General features: G+C 51.5%; 8 protein-coding genes across 8 annotated transcripts; 3 read left to right on the top strand and 5 right to left on the bottom strand.

Annotated features, from left to right (window-relative positions):
• Positions 1-3,884: 3,884 nt before the first annotated feature.
• On the bottom strand, positions 3,885-4,496 carry AAFC00_007249 (mitochondrial 54S ribosomal protein uL14m; the record flags this gene model as incomplete). Its single annotated transcript, XM_069347321.1, has 4 exons — positions 3,885-3,955; positions 4,017-4,250; positions 4,326-4,410; positions 4,482-4,496. The coding sequence occupies 4 exons, from the start codon at positions 4,494-4,496 to the stop codon at positions 3,885-3,887; spliced, it is 405 nt and encodes a 134-aa protein (XP_069201928.1).
• Positions 4,497-7,167: 2,671 nt separating this feature from the next.
• AAFC00_007248 (uncharacterized protein) lies at positions 7,168-8,143 on the bottom strand (the record flags this gene model as incomplete). Its single annotated transcript, XM_069347320.1, has 2 exons — positions 7,168-7,649; positions 7,741-8,143. 2 exons carry the CDS (start codon positions 8,141-8,143, stop codon positions 7,168-7,170), a joined length of 885 nt encoding a protein of 294 aa, XP_069201927.1.
• Positions 8,144-8,637: 494 nt separating this feature from the next.
• AAFC00_007247 (uncharacterized protein) lies at positions 8,638-9,169 on the top strand (the record flags this gene model as incomplete). Its single annotated transcript, XM_069347319.1, has 2 exons — positions 8,638-8,653; positions 8,754-9,169. 2 exons carry the CDS (start codon positions 8,638-8,640, stop codon positions 9,167-9,169), a joined length of 432 nt encoding a protein of 143 aa, XP_069201926.1.
• A 574-nt stretch (positions 9,170-9,743) lies between these two features.
• Positions 9,744-10,180, bottom strand: AAFC00_007246 (uncharacterized protein; the record flags this gene model as incomplete). The annotated part of the gene is made up of 3 exons (XM_069347318.1): positions 9,744-9,903; positions 9,959-10,065; positions 10,136-10,180. The coding sequence occupies 3 exons, from the start codon at positions 10,178-10,180 to the stop codon at positions 9,744-9,746; spliced, it is 312 nt and encodes a 103-aa protein (XP_069201925.1).
• A 1,153-nt stretch (positions 10,181-11,333) lies between these two features.
• Positions 11,334-11,972, bottom strand: AAFC00_007245 (uncharacterized protein; the record flags this gene model as incomplete). Its single annotated transcript, XM_069347317.1, has 1 exon — positions 11,334-11,972. One exon carries the CDS (start codon positions 11,970-11,972, stop codon positions 11,334-11,336), a length of 639 nt encoding a protein of 212 aa, XP_069201924.1.
• Positions 11,973-12,287: 315 nt separating this feature from the next.
• On the top strand, positions 12,288-13,387 carry AAFC00_007244 (uncharacterized protein; the record flags this gene model as incomplete). Its single annotated transcript, XM_069347316.1, has 2 exons — positions 12,288-12,551; positions 12,617-13,387. The coding sequence occupies 2 exons, from the start codon at positions 12,288-12,290 to the stop codon at positions 13,385-13,387; spliced, it is 1,035 nt and encodes a 344-aa protein (XP_069201923.1).
• A 1,589-nt stretch (positions 13,388-14,976) lies between these two features.
• On the bottom strand, positions 14,977-16,145 carry AAFC00_007243 (uncharacterized protein; the record flags this gene model as incomplete). The annotated part of the gene is made up of 3 exons (XM_069347315.1): positions 14,977-15,515; positions 15,593-15,974; positions 16,074-16,145. 3 exons carry the CDS (start codon positions 16,143-16,145, stop codon positions 14,977-14,979), a joined length of 993 nt encoding a protein of 330 aa, XP_069201922.1.
• Positions 16,146-16,479: 334 nt separating this feature from the next.
• On the top strand, positions 16,480-17,208 carry AAFC00_007242 (uncharacterized protein; the record flags this gene model as incomplete). Its single annotated transcript, XM_069347314.1, has 1 exon — positions 16,480-17,208. One exon carries the CDS (start codon positions 16,480-16,482, stop codon positions 17,206-17,208), a length of 729 nt encoding a protein of 242 aa, XP_069201921.1.
• Positions 17,209-18,059: the final 851 nt, after the last annotated feature.

Here is an 18,059-nt window from a genome sequence, read left to right as displayed (position 1 = left end):
TCAAGTCCCTGAATGTCTGATCACGCTTCCCGCATAACTTCTCATGCTCCTGCTGCGCAGACTGTGTTCTTTACTACTCCCACTGCTGACAGACAAACTATCTGCCAAAGCAGGGGTTCTCAGTACCGATCCGAGAGAGCCAAAGGTTTCCCTGCTAACTTGGCGCTTCATATCAGACCCCAGCGTGGAGAAATTGGTGATGGCCGTCTCGGGTCTGAATTTGTCTGTAGTGTTGTCTGTTTGAATGCTGAAAGCACCGGGTGTTCGCGATCGCATAGCAGATGTAGGTGCTGTATCGTAAGAGTCCAACGTGCCGCTTCTGTATAGACTGGACCCCTTTGTCAGCGGACGGGGCGTCACTCTTCGCACCGAGCCTGCTATGCTGGAATGCATGCTAGAAGATGATGAACTTTTCACAGAGATGGATAATGTGTCTGCATTGTCAACTGCGAGTCGATCGGCCCTTGCTTCGCCGACAATCGTAGGCCGGACTTCTTGCATACTTGTCAATAGGAAAGCAAAGCTTTCCATCAAGTCCTCGAATTGCGCTTCCTTCAAGGGCACGCATGAGAACCTTGCGCGCTCGTATTGCCAGAGAAAATCGTCGCCAAGTTCAGGATTTCCCAGAACACCAAGTTCTGACAACTGACCGAGATATGCGCGCAGGTCCGTATGAGCCTTGCGTTGAAGTATTTCAACGATGACAGGATCAGGTACGACAGGATCAGCATACTGTGCGCCGGTCGGCGTCGCGTACGGATCAGGAGGGGCCAACGAAACCGCGCGAGCTTCAATGAGGTTCGGCAACTCGAGGATGACAGTGCGAAACTGGACGTGGGGAGCCAGATTGGTGTCGCTCGATGACGGTGACGACCATCCGGGATGCTGAATGCGGCCCCAAGGTGGAGAACGTGGGTCAATCTTGAGCACACGACCGACAGTAGGATGGGCGAGTACTTTCTCGTTAGTCACGGCACTTGAGGTGGTAGTGACATTAGATACGTTTTCTGTGAGATGCCGTGGCCGAGATTCCAGAGCTATAACAGCACTCCTCTCCAGTTTGCGGACGATCATCTTGCGAACCTTGTAAGGCACTTCGCCCTCCTCAACGGGAATGTAACTCTTGCCGACCGCAGCCATGACCGAGCGATTGGTATACAGTCTGCTGAGGTAAATGAACACGGCTAGAACAGCGGTAAGAATATAAACACCACCAATCTCAAAGACGTATTGATATGTGTCCTCGTCGAATGCGGTATAGATCATGACAGCCGGATTGATTGACAACATGATCAACGTCAACAAGTACAGAAAGGTATAGGTAGTACTGTAGAATATCCGAAAGAATGGAATATGGAAATGTGGCAAGCGCCTTGGGAATTTGGGTATGAAGCGCGCCATGATGATCGCGAGAAGGCCCGTAGGCCGGATGCACCGCTGAACGACTGGACTGATATATGCGATTCGAATCCTGCGATATGGGTGTCTGCTGTGGTCGATGAGAAGATATTGTCAAATTGGTTAGGTAGTAGAAGGCTTTATTATTGAGCGTAACTTCGGGGTTGATACCGGACTTGCCTAGATCATGTCCCTGAGCAAGCTAACCCTGGGAGGACTCCACAGCACAGACCAGGTTGCTCATTACGTTCAAACAACATTCGCACTTGCCTCCTTACCTTACACCCCAAAAATGTAACATTGAACTGGTTGTACAAATCTAGGCAGTGTTTTGATGGATCATGAATAGCATCAGTCTTGTGAATCGAGATGTCTATTCATGCTCGATCTGGCAATCGCACGATGGTTTAACACCAGTCGTTGCATAAATGATCCAGTCCAGACTGAATTGCTTCACACCTTACCCATGGCACTCCTGCAGGCTGCCTTTTTGATGCAAATGCTACACGAAAGTGAGTGAACAGACAAATGAATAGTTCCTGCAGGGTAGCAGCACGAGCGCTGCCAAGGATTGTGACGGTCTGCTGGGCTCCAAAACAATATGCTTGCATATCGATGAATTTCAGGATCACAGATCCAACGTCGGATTGACCCTCTTCTATATCTTTCAATCAGGCGCCGCCTCTAGTCTACCAAACTACTCACCGAAAATATGGATGAGGATGAGGTCAACCGTACACACTTTGACGCTACCGAGAAGTGGTGTGGGCAAATCTTAGACAAATTTGGCCCTGAGGGCGTGCAGCGGCTTGCTTCTAGCTATCGAGATAATCAAGCTTGCCTGTGCGTACAGAAGAACAACGGATCATTCAATATCTGCTACAAGGTAGTTTTCGACGATGGCGTAGCGTGGGCAGTGCGCTTTGCCGTGGCCGGACGCGTGATGCACCGGGAAGAGAAGGTACGTCGAGAGGTTGCAATCTTGAAATTCCTGAAAGAAAAGACTCGAGTGCCGGTCGCAAGGATTGTAGCTTTTGGCACAGCTATGGATGACGACAATATTGAGATTGGTCCATTTGTTATAACGGAATGGATTCAAGGGATATCGCTCACAAGTGTCATGGAGCGGGTCCCTCAACCACCGTGGGGAGCGGTACTGCGTGATGACATCGATGACGAGACGTTCTACAAGATCTATCGCCAGATGGCTCGCATCTACTTGGAACTATCGCTGTATGATTTCGACAAAATCGGGGCTCTGTCAGCAGTAGAGTATGATGACGGATCAACATCTTGGTCGATTACCTCCAGACCTATGACGATGAAAGTGAACGACATAGAAGGGGATGGTTATGTCGTGACTGATGGTAATTTTGTATTGTACCAATCTACTATGCCTAATTGAACTAGTCACAGATCACAAGCTCGCACCCTTTCAGACAACTGCCGAGTATATGGACAATCTCGTACAGCAGAATCTAGTGCATCTGAATGAGCAGAGAAACTCGGTTGATGATGCTGAAGACGCCGAACGCAAATATGTAAACAAGAAACTGTACGCCACTTCGTATCCACCAAGTTCAATACAAGACCCTTCAAATTGTATTGTGACGATCTGAGAGCTGCCAATATTCTGGTCGACGCGGACACGATGCAGATTACCGGCGTGATCGATTGGGAGTGGACTTATTCTGCTCCATATCAGTTCCTGTTTTCCCCACCTACTTGGCTGATTTTACTGAAGCCGGCATTGTGGAGTGCAAAGGACGATGCAATCTACGAAAAGAAACTCCAGATTTTCATCAAATCCCTCGAGGATGAAGAAGAGGTTATGCAGACCGAAAAGACCTTGAATTTGCCATCAGAATCACGTATGTCGAGCCTAATGCGCCGCAGTCTTATAGATGGAGAGTTCTGGATTACTGCATTGCTTCAACACTCTTTCTTGTTTGATGAGGAGTGGCTGTGGCAAAAAGTCGAGAACGCTCTCAAGGCCAAGGGCCTGGACAAGTCGGGATTTCCAAGCAAGTCAGACATTGCAGAGTTTGTGCAGATGAAGATGAAGCGCTTGAACCAGTACAATGCGGAGCTGCAGCGAAGCACGGCTGGGTGAGCTGAAAATCTGTCTTGGGGTATGTCCTAAGAAAACCACCGAAGCTGTACCCTCCCTGCAATCAGTTGTTCTACGAAAGGGGCTGACCTTTGGTCAAATCACTAGAATCAGATTTTGAGTGGAATCCTTGCAGCACTCATTAGCATCAAGGAAAAGATGCGACGGTGCAGATAAGACTTAGACGGCAAATTGGCTCCGCGATTTCAAGACAACGTGTTGGAAGATAGAGTGTTCGAAAAAGGTCCATTTGTTACAAAAATACAAGCCGTTCACCGGCGTCGATCAACCTGGTAGTGTTATACCTGCGCCCAAAACACCGTGCATGTGCTGCTGTGCCTCATACAATCCAGCGAGATACCATCGTTCAAGTCAGTCACAAGTGCATCGGGGCCAACGATAGGATCTTGGACCACTTCATCTTCCTTAGCTCCTGTCCAACAAGACCTGCAGCAATAGTGTCAGTCAGACCCAAGAAAAGAAAAAGTCAAGGACGCCAGGCACTGACCGTTCAAGCGAGTGCCAATGGGCTCTCCACCCTTGTTGATAAGCACGCAAGCATTGTCGTCAAACTTGACCACGCTGCCGTCTTCTCTCTGGTACTTCTTTGCCGTGCGCACAACGACGGCGTGTCGGATATCTCCCCGTCGCACTTTGTTCGCCGCGCTGACGGAGACACCGCCGCCACCGGATTCCGGACCGAAGTTCCTCTGCTTTTGCACTACGACGATGATGCGGTCGCCTGGAGATGTTGGTTAGGTCGCTGGTCCAATGGATGGGAGAGGCAGGGCGAGGAAAAGCAAGAGAAGGCACTGACCGATCTTTGCATGTCTCTTCATCTTCAACACTCTAACGCATTCGACAACGGCGGCGCCGGAGTTGTCGATGCAGTTGATCATGGACTGGTAGGCAGTCAGTCACTTTGATGGGTTCTCTGTTTCGCGCAGACATGCATGGACGGTGGGCACGGCACCTTTAGTTGAATCATCTTGAGATTGTCTATATGGACCTGGCCGTGGATGGTACTTGACTTTCTCCGCGCTGCTCGCTCTTGCCATTTGATATTCTTGCGGTATTCGCCGAGAGGACTTATATCCGCAAAGTCCGCAACGCCGCCGCGAGGCTGCGAGGCCAACGCGCTTCAGCTTCACACTTTCTCCACTTACCTTGTATTTATTACTGCCCCCTTGCGCATCCTCATTTACACATACAATACAAAGAGTACTAAAAAGAAAGGAAGGAAGGACAACGAACAGAGAGAGAGACACGCAAGACACGATGGCATAAATTCCTCAAAGTCCCCACTGGCAGAATGGCGTCGCTCTCATCACTACTTAATCCTGAGCCAATGACCCAAGACGATTCCCACGAGCGTAAGCAACAACAAGAACACCAACAAGTTCACAGCGAGCACATAGCTGCCGACGGCGACGACGAGCGCCATGTCATGCAAGCCTCGGCGTCACTGGCCACAGATATTGCAGAGCTACCGTTGCCATTTCCCTTGATTGATGCTAACTTTGCGACAGCATCACACAACATGGATCTTCCTCAGCCCGCCCCAGCCTCTGATGCTCGCAAAATGTCGTCGCCTACTCTAGATCAATACCACGTCGCCTCGAGATCACCTGAACACTACAGGCGCCCATCTTTCTCTCTCGCGGATACTAAGGAACTCACTCTTGCCCCGATCCAATCGCAGTCACATGTAGCAGACATGTCTGGCGAGCCTGCTGTCAAGGAGCAATTGCCACCCGTTCCTGCCGCCGTGAAACCAGATGTTGACATGCTATCTGCGCCTACGACGTCATCTCCTTCCTCTCACTCGCCGCTTGCGACTCTGAAGCATGAGCACAGCGCCCATGCTCAGTCGCCCTTGCGCGAGTCGTCAGTACCGCTTCAGTCTACAGAAATGCCTCCCTCCTCGGCCACGGCCTCCGCGGTGCCAAGGAAACGACCACCGCCCAAGTCTGCTGGAAAGAAGGGTACTGCGAGTAGTATTAAACGGGAACCAACCGCGAAGAAGCGAAAGACCCAGTCAGGCACTAAGAGAAACGCCTTTCCTGCCACAAAGAAGCTGGGTTCTACTTCTTTGAACTCCTCACCGGCCCCTCGATCTATTCGCAATGCCTCGACTCCTCCCAGATCCGTAGCTTCGGGTGATGCAGACGGCGATGGGCCACAATATTCCGAAGACGAAGAAGAGGACGACGATGAAGATCAAGGTACTCCCGATCCGGATGCAGAGCTTTACTGTCTGTGTCGGCGGCCCGACACCGGTACATTCATGATTGGGTGTGATGGGGGGTGCGATGACTGGTTCCATGGCAAGTGTGTGGGGATTGCAGAAAGAGACAAGGGCCTTATTGATCGCTACGTCTGTCCACGCTGCACAGAGAACGGGCTGGGACCGACTACATGGAAGAGGATGTGCAGACGCGTCGGCTGTCGCTTGCCAGCTAGGACACCAAGCGCACTGAATACGAAAAAGGGCAAGAGAGATACGTCCAGCAGCAAATACTGCTCTGATGCGTGCGGAGTCCAGTATTTCAAGGACCTCGTCGCCAGGACTAGAGGCGCCACAAGAGGTCTGTCTTCCAAGGACCAGGATCTGGGACCGAGGGGTGGTGTGCTGAGTGCTGCCGAGCTGAAAGCCATGGTGAGCGTGGCGAACGGGGTCGATGACTTCAAGCGCTTCGGCGACGATATGCTCTCTCCTCCAGCCACGCCATCGCCAACGCGGCAGCGCGCCCCAAGCGACACGAGACCCGAGTCTCACTTCACAGCTGGCGAGCAAGAGCGCATCTCTGACATTATCAACCGCAAGGATGCAGCCCGCAAGAAACACAGTAATCTCAAGGATCGTCTGAAGTTTATTACCATGCTCAAGCAGACAGCGACCACTCTTGCCGAAGAACGTGGCCTGAAGCCAAAAGAATTCTGCGGCTTCGACACACGTATGCTGTGGACTGACGAGGAATTTGACGCCTGGCGCACCACAGCCGAGGCCAGAGAAGGTCTCACAAGCGGCATCATGCCGTCATTCATGGCACAACGAACCTCGATCGATGCAGACGGAGACGCCAACATGACCAACGGTGATGGTAACAATGCAACAGCAGAAGCAGATCCGGCGCATAGTTTTCTCTGCAGCAAGAAACGATGCACCCGCCACCACGACTGGGCGAAATTGGCTCTCGATCATGTGCGCTTCGAAATGAGCGAAAACAGCGAGATCATGAGGGGGCTCGACAGAGACGAAAAGGACATTTTGCAAAGAGCTGGACTGCGAGCTCGCGTGCTGAAGGCTGGAGGTCCGGAAGGCGAAGTAGAGTTGCACGAGCAAGAGCCATTGCTGGGAAAGTTGTCTCTGATCGAAACGAGTGAACAGGAGACTGCATCAGTCATTGTCGATGCGGTGGTGGCTCCGACTCCTGAAGCGGCGATGATCGAGACGACGGGAAGTAGCGAGGAGCAAACTGCGCCAGAGGCTGAAGAGGTGCAGAGCACGGAAGCGACAATTGTACCAGAGCCAGAGCCTGTCAGCACAACTCCTGAATCTGCTGCGCCCGTTGCCAGCATAGTGTAGAAATAGGCCGATCAGAGCCAACAATCAATAATGACATGCCACAAACCGCAGCGAGCCAAGTGAAAAGCCATCAGACCGTCAGTTCCTCGACCGAGGCAGCCAAGTCGTCAATGTCTTCCTCCTCGCGTTCCTTGAGGATATAAAACGTCAGATCCAGCGAATCCTCCATGCGTGTGTTGTCATCGAACTCGACTTCATAGTGACTGGCGCGCAGCGCAGACGCAGCCGTCATCGCGTCCTCGTAGACTTTCAATTGTTCAGGGCTTTCATGGTCCTGTCCAGTCTCCTTTGCTCGCTCGGCTCGTTCATAGATCCACTTTGCGCTCGCGGTGATGTACAGTGGAGAGTCGAGGCCGGCTTTCACGTACGGAATCTCGGACACCCACTCGAGGTGAGGTGCAAAGAACAGACTTGTCGCATCGAGCTCTGCCTCGGCGGCTGGGTCCTCGAGGACTTTGACGTTTAGTGTTTCGAAAAAGTCTCTGTCGAGCTGGTCGAAGCGTGGTTCTTGCACACAGACTTGTATGTCGTTGGATGTGTTGCTCGCACGCACTAGATTGCTCCTCGCTGGCGTCAGCCTTTCTCTTGCTTTATCCCGTGGCCTCTCCGCAGCGACTTGTCATCAGTAAGGACAGTAGCTTACCTATATCAACCACATCCATGAAAAACGCAAACTGATACACACTGCGTATGCGCGTATGCCAATTAACACACAGACTGCCGAGGGCGACACAAACCGCCTTGCGCACATCCCACTTCTTCTCTGGCCCTATCCGCTTCTCCAAAACCTCCTTGACTTTCCTCCGGTGATCACTCGCGATCCACTTCTTCTTGACCCGCTCGTGCTCCTCTCGCATTTTGTCGACGGTCAGATCTGGGTCTCGCGCCGGGAGGTGCATTTTCAAGGGGGCGGTGTTGCCGTGCGCGTCTTTTTGAGCACGGTTTTGGGAGCTGGTGTATTCGACTCGTGACCAGCCGTCGGTTTGTTCGAGGATCTTGCGTTTTGGCGGTTGGCGCGGGCGTGGGCGCCGGGAGGTGTGTGGCATCTTTTGGTCTATCTGTGTCTCGGGTTTTCTTTTCTATTTGTTTACTCTATCTGGCTTGGGGAGTGGGGATAGCTGGTGCTTTGGGATCACTTGGGATATGAGCGAGTGGTTATCTGTTTCTTGGAACGAAGATGGAGCATCCGAGTCCAGCCGTCATATCTCTAAAGCGTGATGGATGTAATTAATGCTTGTGACAGTGGAGTGGGGGAACTTTTTGGCGGGGTTACCGGACTTTACACTCCGCTTCTTTGTATACAGCAAAGGTGAAGGTCAGGGTACTGTACCTTATTGTGTTGCTGTTCAGAGTAAGTAGTAGATAAATAAACGATCCACATCCGATCCTGTGTTCACTCCCTCGCAACCGCTCGAATAACACCACTGAGGCTCTTCCTCTGTTCATACCAGCAGCACTCGAGCTACCTCGACAAAAGCTGCAGAATACCGGTTCATTCTCTCATACACCGCTAAGAATATAATTGAAAAGCGGCGCAATAATGGCCGGCATTCAAGGTGCGTGATATCCATGGCTAAGCCCCAATACTCGTCCATTTCATATCACACTTACTATTCTGCCCATGCGCGCATAGCTGACGACATCCCCAACCCACAGATTGGGCGACCTACCTGATCCAGGCCGGATACGTGACCCCGAGCTACCTGCAGCCCTTGACGACAGCGACCAACATCGCGCGCTCCTACATCCTACCCATAATCCACAAATTCATCGAAAAGCCCGACCTAGCCAGCATCGCCCTCGTCCTGGTCATTTTATTCCTCTCGCTCAAAGTCCTCAACATGCTCTGGCAGGCCGTGGTGTTCTGGATGCGCCTCGCGACGCGCATAGCGTTCTGGGGAGGTGCGATCGTGCTCGTGCTTTGGTTGGCCAATAGGGGGTTTGATGGCGCGGTTGAGGATGTTAATTATTGGTCGCGGGTGTGGAGTGGGGAGTATACTTACTGGAAGGATCAGACGCAGTCGGCGAAGTCGCTTCGGGGGGGTTCTGCGGCGTATGGGAGGGGGTACTAGGGGGGATTGTGGACTTTGGGGGTGCGATGGAGGTTTTGCGGGTCTGCTCTTCGTAGGTTGCGAGTGAAAAGGGATATGCATTGTTCACCACATGCCGATGTCTTCTGCTCAGTAATGACTTGGTTCCACGCCTTTATCGCTATTATCTGCCGCACAGGTCGACTACTCTCGCTGCTGCTCCTCGTTATGGGCATTGTGGATAATGATTATCCATGCTCCGTTGGCAATTGACACTCTCACATGTTCTGGGAAGTGGTGATAGTTGGCACCATCAAAATAATGGTCTAGCGGGAGTCCTCGCTGGCATTGATCAGCAGGGAACCAATAGTGGCAACCGAATGGCCCTGGTACTATGCGCGAGACATCAGACGTGACTCTCTGCCTGCCTTGCATGTCGTCGCATATCTGCAGTACACAGCCGTGGTGCAGAACCCTCTTACGTTACGTTAATCCGTCAAGATCAGATACTGTGCCACAGCCCAAGACAGCCTCCGAGTCTCAGTATAACGATACAATGGTGCTCATCAGAAACATTAATCTCCTTGTAGTCCCGCACTACGGTAGTATCTAATCGTTACGCATTCGCCTTAGCATCTTCCTCCACCGTCCGAGTCCGTAACTGCAGAGCATGAATCCCGCCTTCAGCAGCCATTTCGTCTTTCAATAATGCATACACCATGCGATGTCTGGCGGGCTGCATCTTGGACTTGAACGCGTCCGACACAATATTCACTCTTGATTCTTTGTCAGCGCACCAGGACCTGCAGATTTGAATTGTGAATGGTATACCGGAAGTGCGTTTCTTTCGACGTGACCCCCGCCATGGCTTTGTGGTGTGCATGCTTGTGGGAGTCGTTGAATACTTCGAGAGAGGTTGGTTTTAGTTCTTGTGTAATCTGGTAAAATGTCAATTCTGAGATATAGTTACAGTGACGAGAAGATAATGAAGTGAGAGTTTGTTTTTACCTTTGCTCTCAGCGCATCTTCGAACGGGGTCATGGATGTAGACATTGTGGAAAGCGGCCTTTTCGTTGCCGTGGCTATTGCTCGTCGCCACATTCAATGTATCCCCTTCTGCTTGTCGTTAGTATTGTGATGACACAACGTCCTGGCTTGGCCTGCACAGTGTGAGGGCTGGTTTTACCTATTTAGTTGGACTTTTTGAGAGCACAGTTATCGTGTCCTTTCGTAACAGACTTGTTCGTACTGTATTATGTGTGTAGTCGAGTTGGTAATGGCAGCTCTCTTATTAGTCAGCCTCTTGAGGTGGAAGGAAGTTCGTATAAGAGCCATACCCCATCTTTCCCCATACGTCGGGATACTTGGCACGGATCCGCGTTCGTTCGTTCAAGCTTCTAGAAACATAATGTATCTCTCCGAGTCCTCCTTGACTGGGATTTCACAGGATATAGATCTCAACAAGGCCGATGCGCGTCAGATGACATTTTAGACCATGATGTCGGATAGGAAGAATCTCTTGGTATGATGACTTGCAATTTCACTGTAATGGTCTCACTATCAAGGTGACGATTCATACTCTCGCACGCAGTGCCACGGTATCTCATCCACTGCAGCTACGGATTCCTGTGAATTTGCTCGGCCCAAGTGATTCCAAGCGGAGAAGATCATATTCCCTTTTGAAGCCCTGAAGTAAGCCTTTACAGTGGCCTTTCATGCTCGAATACTTTCTTCATCTCCCTCATTCTTCCATCTCTTCGCTCGTGGGGGAGATGCTGAAAGCAGAACGGAGATAATTGTAATACCCCTTTCACGAACCATGTTGTCATGTCCCTGGCATAGTGAATTTAGATCTTCCCAACGTCGCTCTGAACGGAGGCTGATCGATCGTCCAAGTATCGTGAACAAGGATACACTGCGTGATTCGAGACTTGGTTTCATGCTTCGGCTCGGGTACCAGTGGAGGGAGGGCGCGTGAGCCAGGTATACTGGCACATCTAAAAATGTGCCATGCGAGGATCAGCATCAGCTGGAACGTTCACGTCGGTTCGCATGGTCTGATAGCCAGGGCTCTGGCTGTTCATGGGCCCACTTTATTGATATAGCCGCGTGAACGTCTTTGGGTAGTCGTGTTGACCAACACTGGCTGGAAGGGCGCCGACAGTAAGTAAGACGAGGTTCAGAGCAGGCATACTATGCGCTGCGATCACTCGGTGCCGGCTTTGCCGCCCTCGACGACAAAGTAGCGACCAGCTCTCTTTCTCGTCAAGCCCAAGACATCCCAGACCGCTGCGCCTTCCGTGTCCTCGGGCATATCCTGTCTCCGTCTGATCTTCTTGTGATAAGACCCCTTGATCTCCTCTTGCTCAAAAGCGTCCTTCAAGTCAACAAAACCAACTTCTTCTTCCCGATAACCAGCCGCTGTTTCGTCTCTCAGGCTCTGCAAAGGCTTGACACCAGTGGTGTCCACCTTTCGGATCTCATCTACAAAGTGTAGCTGTGCCCGCAGGGTCTTGAGCATCTCAGCTTCTTCTTCGGGGGACGCTGGTGGTGGGAGAGCAGAAAGGCGTAGTAGATGGTGCAATTGCTTCGAAGTTATGTTCGGCAGGTCTGTGTCCCCTTTTGCTCCGGTCGTGGCTTCGTCGTCTGCTGGTGGCAGAAGCGTTTCAACAGACCATGTTGGTCTTTCGAGTAGCTGATGGACATCGATTGGGCCTTGTGTACATTGATGCTGAGTGAACTGACGAGACCACGCTCTCGGGCTGCTCAGTGGAAGCCGTGAAATCGAGCCAGCGGTAGAACCTAGGCGGCGGAGTATTCGTTTACTCGTCGAAGTGCCAACCATGGCTCTGATATTTAGGTGAACGTGACTTTTCTCCTAGCTGTCGACGGTCCTTGGTACCCGTGATGGGGATTGTTGTATCATGTCAATAAATCCAAGTGCACCGAACGCATTATCGACTACCTTATCGAAGGCAGATATGATTAGATTAGATCTCCTTGCGGGAACGATTTCCATCTCCGCGCGGTTGATATTCGGCGGTAGAGCATGACATCTGCTCTGCCTTTCTACCAGCATCAAGAAAGTCGATGATATAACATTCTGCAGCAAAGGCATGAAAATGTCCGAGCATCACCTCACCTCACAATCGCCAAAGACATGACAACGACATTCGTACCGCGAGCGGTGTTCCCGCCGCTGGACTCCCTCACGAAATCCTACTTCCTGGGCCACCACCGCGCCGGCCTCACGAAGATGAACTCGATGCTGTCGCAGATCGACCTGATCATTGAATGTCGAGACTACCGAGTGCCGCTGACGTCGCGGAATCCACTCTTCGAACACAGTCTGGCGGGCAGAGAGCGATTGGTCGTGTATACGAAGCGCGACCTCGGGAGTAAAGGGAAGCCACAAGACAATGAGGTAGAACTCCTCACTTCAAAAGTCTGCGGAAAGCAAGAAAGAGCAAAAGTTGATTTGTGAGCTAGAGGGAAAACATCATCCGGCAATGGCATCGTCCGTCTAAAGTCCTCTTCTCCGACCACAAGGAACGCCGCGATGTGCGCAAGGTTCTGGACTTCGCCAAGGAACACTCCAAGGATAGCACCACGTTGACTGGTTCGCGCATGATGATCGTGGGCATGCCGAACGTGGGCAAGTCTTCGCTTCTGAATGCGTTACGAAGAGAAGGTGTCAACAAAGGCAAGGCGGCGCATACGGGTGCTCAGCCCGGCGTCACGCGCAAGATCTCCACCAGTGTAAAGATTGTGGAGGGAACTGATGAGCGAGAAGGCGTATACTTGCTAGACACACCTGGAGTTTTCATACCATATGTTCCGGATGGAGAATCTATGCTTAAGCTTGCACTTTGTGGTAGTGTCAAGGACACCATCATCCCCCCTACCGCTCTGGCAGACTATCTGCTCTACAAGATCAATCTTGTGGATCCTAATATATACAAAGAGTATTCTCAGCCGACCAACGATGCCATGGGGCTGCTGAACGCCATTGCGACCAAGACAGGCCGTCTGCAGAAAGGTGGCGAACCCGACACCGAAGCAACTGCATTATGGATGATCCAGAGGTGGAGGAATGGACATCTCGGTCGATTCTTGCTGGACGAAGTCGACAAAGATGCGCTGGAAAGAAGGGTACGAGAAGACATGGCTCTGCCGTCGAGTATGAACCAAGCGCGAAAGGCAGACAAGGAAGCGCGGAGGGCGAGGTCTAGACTGAAGCATCAATCTACCGGGCTGTAGATTGTGCACAGCTACCCAAGTATCCGATACCCCTAGACTTTTAGTAGTTGTAAGATTATGAGGCATTCACCGCCTTCTCCTTGGCATGTTTCTCCTTGAGCATTTTCTCCGTACGCATAAACGCGCGAATGCCAACCGGAATTCCCTCAAAAAGGTCCTCTCCTTCCCTACTCGACTCCAGTCCAGCAGCCCAGTTAGTCTCGCTACCACCGCCATCATCATCCATGCTCACCGCAACATGCGTAGGTGTGCCCGGCTCCTGAACCATAGTCCCCGTAGCGGCACCCTTTGCTCTTTGCTCCTGCAATCGCTTCCTCGCCTCCGCGCTCTTCTCCGCCCACTCTTCCAGATCATCACGATACACGTCCCACACGCAGTTGACGCATCCCGACATACAGCAATTATCCGGCTCCTCGGGCTTCTGCGGCACCATGACTCCAGCAATATTCCGCGACCCGGCATCGATCTTTTCGCGCCTCTCGACCGGCCCAGCCAGCCGCGATCCGAACACTATACGCGCCTTCTCGATGCGCTCCTCCTTGTCCGTCTTGGGAAACTCTCCCGCCGCCGGGGGCTCAGGCGCCGTGTGCGTCGCCGGCTGCGTTTCCCTCGGCGGTTTGTCCAGCGCATCATCTTTGTCGTTGGCCTTTTTGCTCGCCGACGCGTTTAGTATATCGGCGTAGTAGCCCGTCAGCGGAATCGCTTGGTCGTCGTCGTGGCTGGATTTATGTCTCCTCTGCTGCAGATGCTGCCGCTTGTGGATTGCGAGGGCGGTGAATCTGCTGGCGCGCACATGGCGCAATGTCGAGAGTGTGTGCCCGGGGGGCACGGCGAGCTTGTTCATCGACTGGATTTCTCGGCTCGTGGGTTGCTATTGCTTTTCATGTGCGAGTTGGGTGTTCTATTGTTCTTTTTTTTTTCCTTCCCCAAGGTGAAGCAGAAGCCTGCTGACCCGCATGCCGAATGAGACGTCAATTCCGACGCACGCTCGGTGCAGGGTGATGTCATTGTTTGGCCTATGGGCAAGGTCAGCAACTGCAATCGCTACATCAATGATTTTGCCTCTCCGGGTCTATGATATTTCAAGGTAGGTATGGAGTAATGTGTCTAGCGATGACTGACCATCACGATAGATCATACTGTTCTATGTGTTCCTAAAAGTATCGTCTGGGTAGCGAATGCTTTGGCTCAACGTGTATCAATGCGGCGTGGACAGCATCAATAGGTCTTTTATATATATATTTTCGTCTGATTTTGTCCCCTATGATTTGAAATTCATTGTCTAATATGACCATATTAATGTAGATTCGGCAGGAATATGCCAGAGTCGAGTTCTCCTGTCCAACGGATCTTTTCCCGGTTCGGGTAAGAGTTCCCAAAAGAGCTTCACCAATTGTGTCAAGTACCTCATGCCGACTTCTTGGAAAAGCAAAACTGTGATTAATGTAGTGTGACATGCATTTTCGCTTGGACAAGACTCCAGTCTCCTCCATGTCTCGTCCAGACCAGAGTGGCTCAACACGAGCATTGCTTTTCCCTTAACAAATATAACGTACAGCTTCATCTTTCGTGTTTACATTCGTCCTCACTCATTTCTTTGACTCGCTTGCATCTTCAATAACCAGGTCTGCCTCCTGGAACGCCGTCTTCAGTAGCTTACTCTCGCGACCGACAATGGCGAGAGTTTTGACCGGATCCTGAAAGCTGATTTCTCCACTGGCAATCTCGGCATCCTGCATCTGATCCAAGTCTCTCAGGCTTCGTCTGAACCATGCGACCACGTGGGCGATATGCTCGGCGTCGACATTGTCCTCACCGCCGAAAATGTTCCTCCACACTGCGGTGGCGAGAACGGCATCTCCCTTGATGATACCCTCGTCGTAGGCAGTCAAGACACCTCTCCACTGCACGAAAAGATCTTTGAGGTAGCGATTGCGGATGCTGCGAGCTGACATGCCATGGTAGACGGCCATGCGGTCTTCGGCTGCGTAGAAAAAGTGGTCGAGGAGATTTTGATGCCAAGTTGGAGCATGTGCGGCAGGGAACTGTCGTAGACGTGCAGTAAGGAGATACATGTGGACGAAAGTGACTTGCGCCCAGGTGTTGAATGTCGGCTTCAGCTTCAGTTCTAGTTGGCGGGTCAAAATGTCAGTCGCGGCTTATGTGAAAGCATAAATGCAAAGTCTTAGTAGTGTCAGGACGTACCATCATACCACCATCCGGTGCCGACACCCAGATCCTCTCCCTTCGCAGTCCTAGGCGGCTCCTCGCCAGCTTTGACTGCTGGAATTGTGTAATCTCCAGCCACGGCGCACTTGCTGAACAGATCCTCGGTGGCACCGTAGGCGACGTATGGTTCCGTCGTCGCCCGCATTGTCTTCTGGGCACGAATGCGCTGGGCGAACTTTTGCATGGCCGAGATGTCATTGGGATCTTCCGAGGCTGTCCGTGTACGAGCTGTGGGTGAAGTACCGGTGGGTGATTGCTCGCGAATGTCCTCAATGGTCATGCGAATTGCTGACTTTGGTGTGGTGCTGAAGGAGCGCTGGTGGAGGGCGGCAATCGAGGCATTGCGAGAAGAAAAACCCTGTATTACAACAGATATTAGTATGCAATTGACGTGGTAGTATATACGATTCGACTGATTTTGCCATCGTGTTTGTCAACGCGAGCGAGTGAAACTGACCTGAACTGCGTCCTTTCTTCCGCTTTGCCTAAGGATGCGCAGGCACGAGGTGCATATTGAGTTGGACGACATGACTGATTTCTCAATGAGCCAGAATATGGTTCAATTGTTGTTCCAGTATATCACGATGATCAAGGTAATCAATTGTTTGGTTGCGCTTAGATGATGTTGTGCCTGAGGGAGCAGAGGGGAGTAATGAAGCACTAGAGTTGTCGTAGATGTCATGACGCTCGATATTTTTCTTATCTGTCCGGCATCTTATCTTATCGCATCTGATCTTTTTGGGTCGATTGCATCGCATTTCTCGAAATTGTGCTGTGAATGTCATCAGCCACAGCAGACGATCACACATGATACTGACACACGCATCATTCTCAACTGCAACTAAACACACATCCTTCCCATCATGGCCTCGCCGACAGTACTCCTACCGGGACAAGAGCTCCTCCCCAGTCAATTACCGCAGAGCACGACTTCTCGAACCCTCACACTCGGCCCTGGCCTCCGCTACACACCTCCCAGCACAATCACCACGACCGTTGCCGGCGAATTATGCACCGACACTCGCAAGAACGCAGTGTGGATCGAAGCATTAAGCAACGGACGTTACCTTCCCTCGGTCGGCGATCTCGTCATCGCCACCGTCCACCACAGCAGTACAGACACATACCACTGCTCACTCACGCCGCACACTCCGCTCGTCCTGCTAGGTCAATTGAGCTTCGAGGGCGCCACAAAGAAGACGAGACCGCAACTGAACCCTGGAAATTTGGTTTATGCGCGAGTGGCAAAGGCCGACAAGTGGTCGGACGTGGAGATCGAGTGCGTGAATCCCAGCACAGGCAAGAGTGACGGCATGGGTCCACTGAAGGGAGGCATGATGTTCGAAGTCTCCAATGCATTCGCCCGAAGACTGATGATGGGCGCCGGCAAGGGCGGTGTTGTTTTACTGGAAGAGATTGGTGAGAGAGTCAGGTTCGAAGTTGCCGTTGGCCGCAATGGAAGAGTCTGGGTCGATGCTGCCAGCGTTGGAGAGGTTGTCAAGATCGGCACATTACTCAGGGAGACGGACGAGAGACGTCTGGATGTCACGGCGCAGAAGAAGCTGGCCAAGAAGATATTGGGGGGTACTTGAAGCACTTTTTGTCTCAAGAAAACGATGAAATGTCAACATTACTTGCACGCAGCACTGATCCAGCACTGCTCGATCGATGCTAGGTCATCCGAGGCGAGAACGAGCATCCGCCAACTTCTCGAATTTGCCTCCATCTGCACGGGCACGGAACCACGACGCTGGAAGTTCAAATCGAGGCTCTCAAGAACCGTCCGAAAAGCAAGAATCCCGAGCCGTTCTTCACAGATCTCTACCTTTTCAGGAGTACGCATGCTTCTGGACTCATCTAATCTACAATGAGCTTGCGTAGGACGGGTTGATCGGTCTGTTTCCGTCGCACCAATGATCTTGTCCTCGCGAGTTACTTTGATCTTACTCTTGTTTCTGTGAGAGATCATGACTCCTGCCCAGGGGCTATGAGTACATCTTGAAGAGCAATGCGATGGCTGCAAAACCAACTTCCGAGAGGGAGCTGTTACTGATGAGGGTGTCAACAAATTCTACTTGCAACCTTTACGCATATTAGCTACCTGGTTCAGCGAGTGGCAATTATAGAGTCAAAGTCTAGCTACTGTGAGAATTTCGATAGATCCTCATGGATGAGAATGAAGAACCATCACACCATACCATTCAGTATTGTGTACTAGATCCACCGAGTAAATAGTGTATTCTTGAAATTGCTCGTCTTTAAGTGTCGAAGGAGTCTCGGAATTATAGAACAAGTCATGTACATCTCCATTGGCTTACCATCACTCTCATCTTTACTCTACATACGTCGAAAATGATGAAAATTAATAGGCTTCTTCCCACCAGCTATGATCAGAAAATCTACGACATCCTGTACCAACCTGAAGCATTGACCGAACACACGC

This window comes from Neodothiora populina, assembly GCF_041146345.1.
Source record: "Neodothiora populina strain CPC 39397 chromosome Unknown canker_contig_9, whole genome shotgun sequence".
Taxonomy (NCBI): Eukaryota; Fungi; Ascomycota; class Dothideomycetes; order Dothideales; family Dothioraceae; genus Neodothiora; species Neodothiora populina.
Note: the sequence above shows the minus strand (reverse complement) of the source record. Positions and strands in the feature narration are given on the sequence as shown.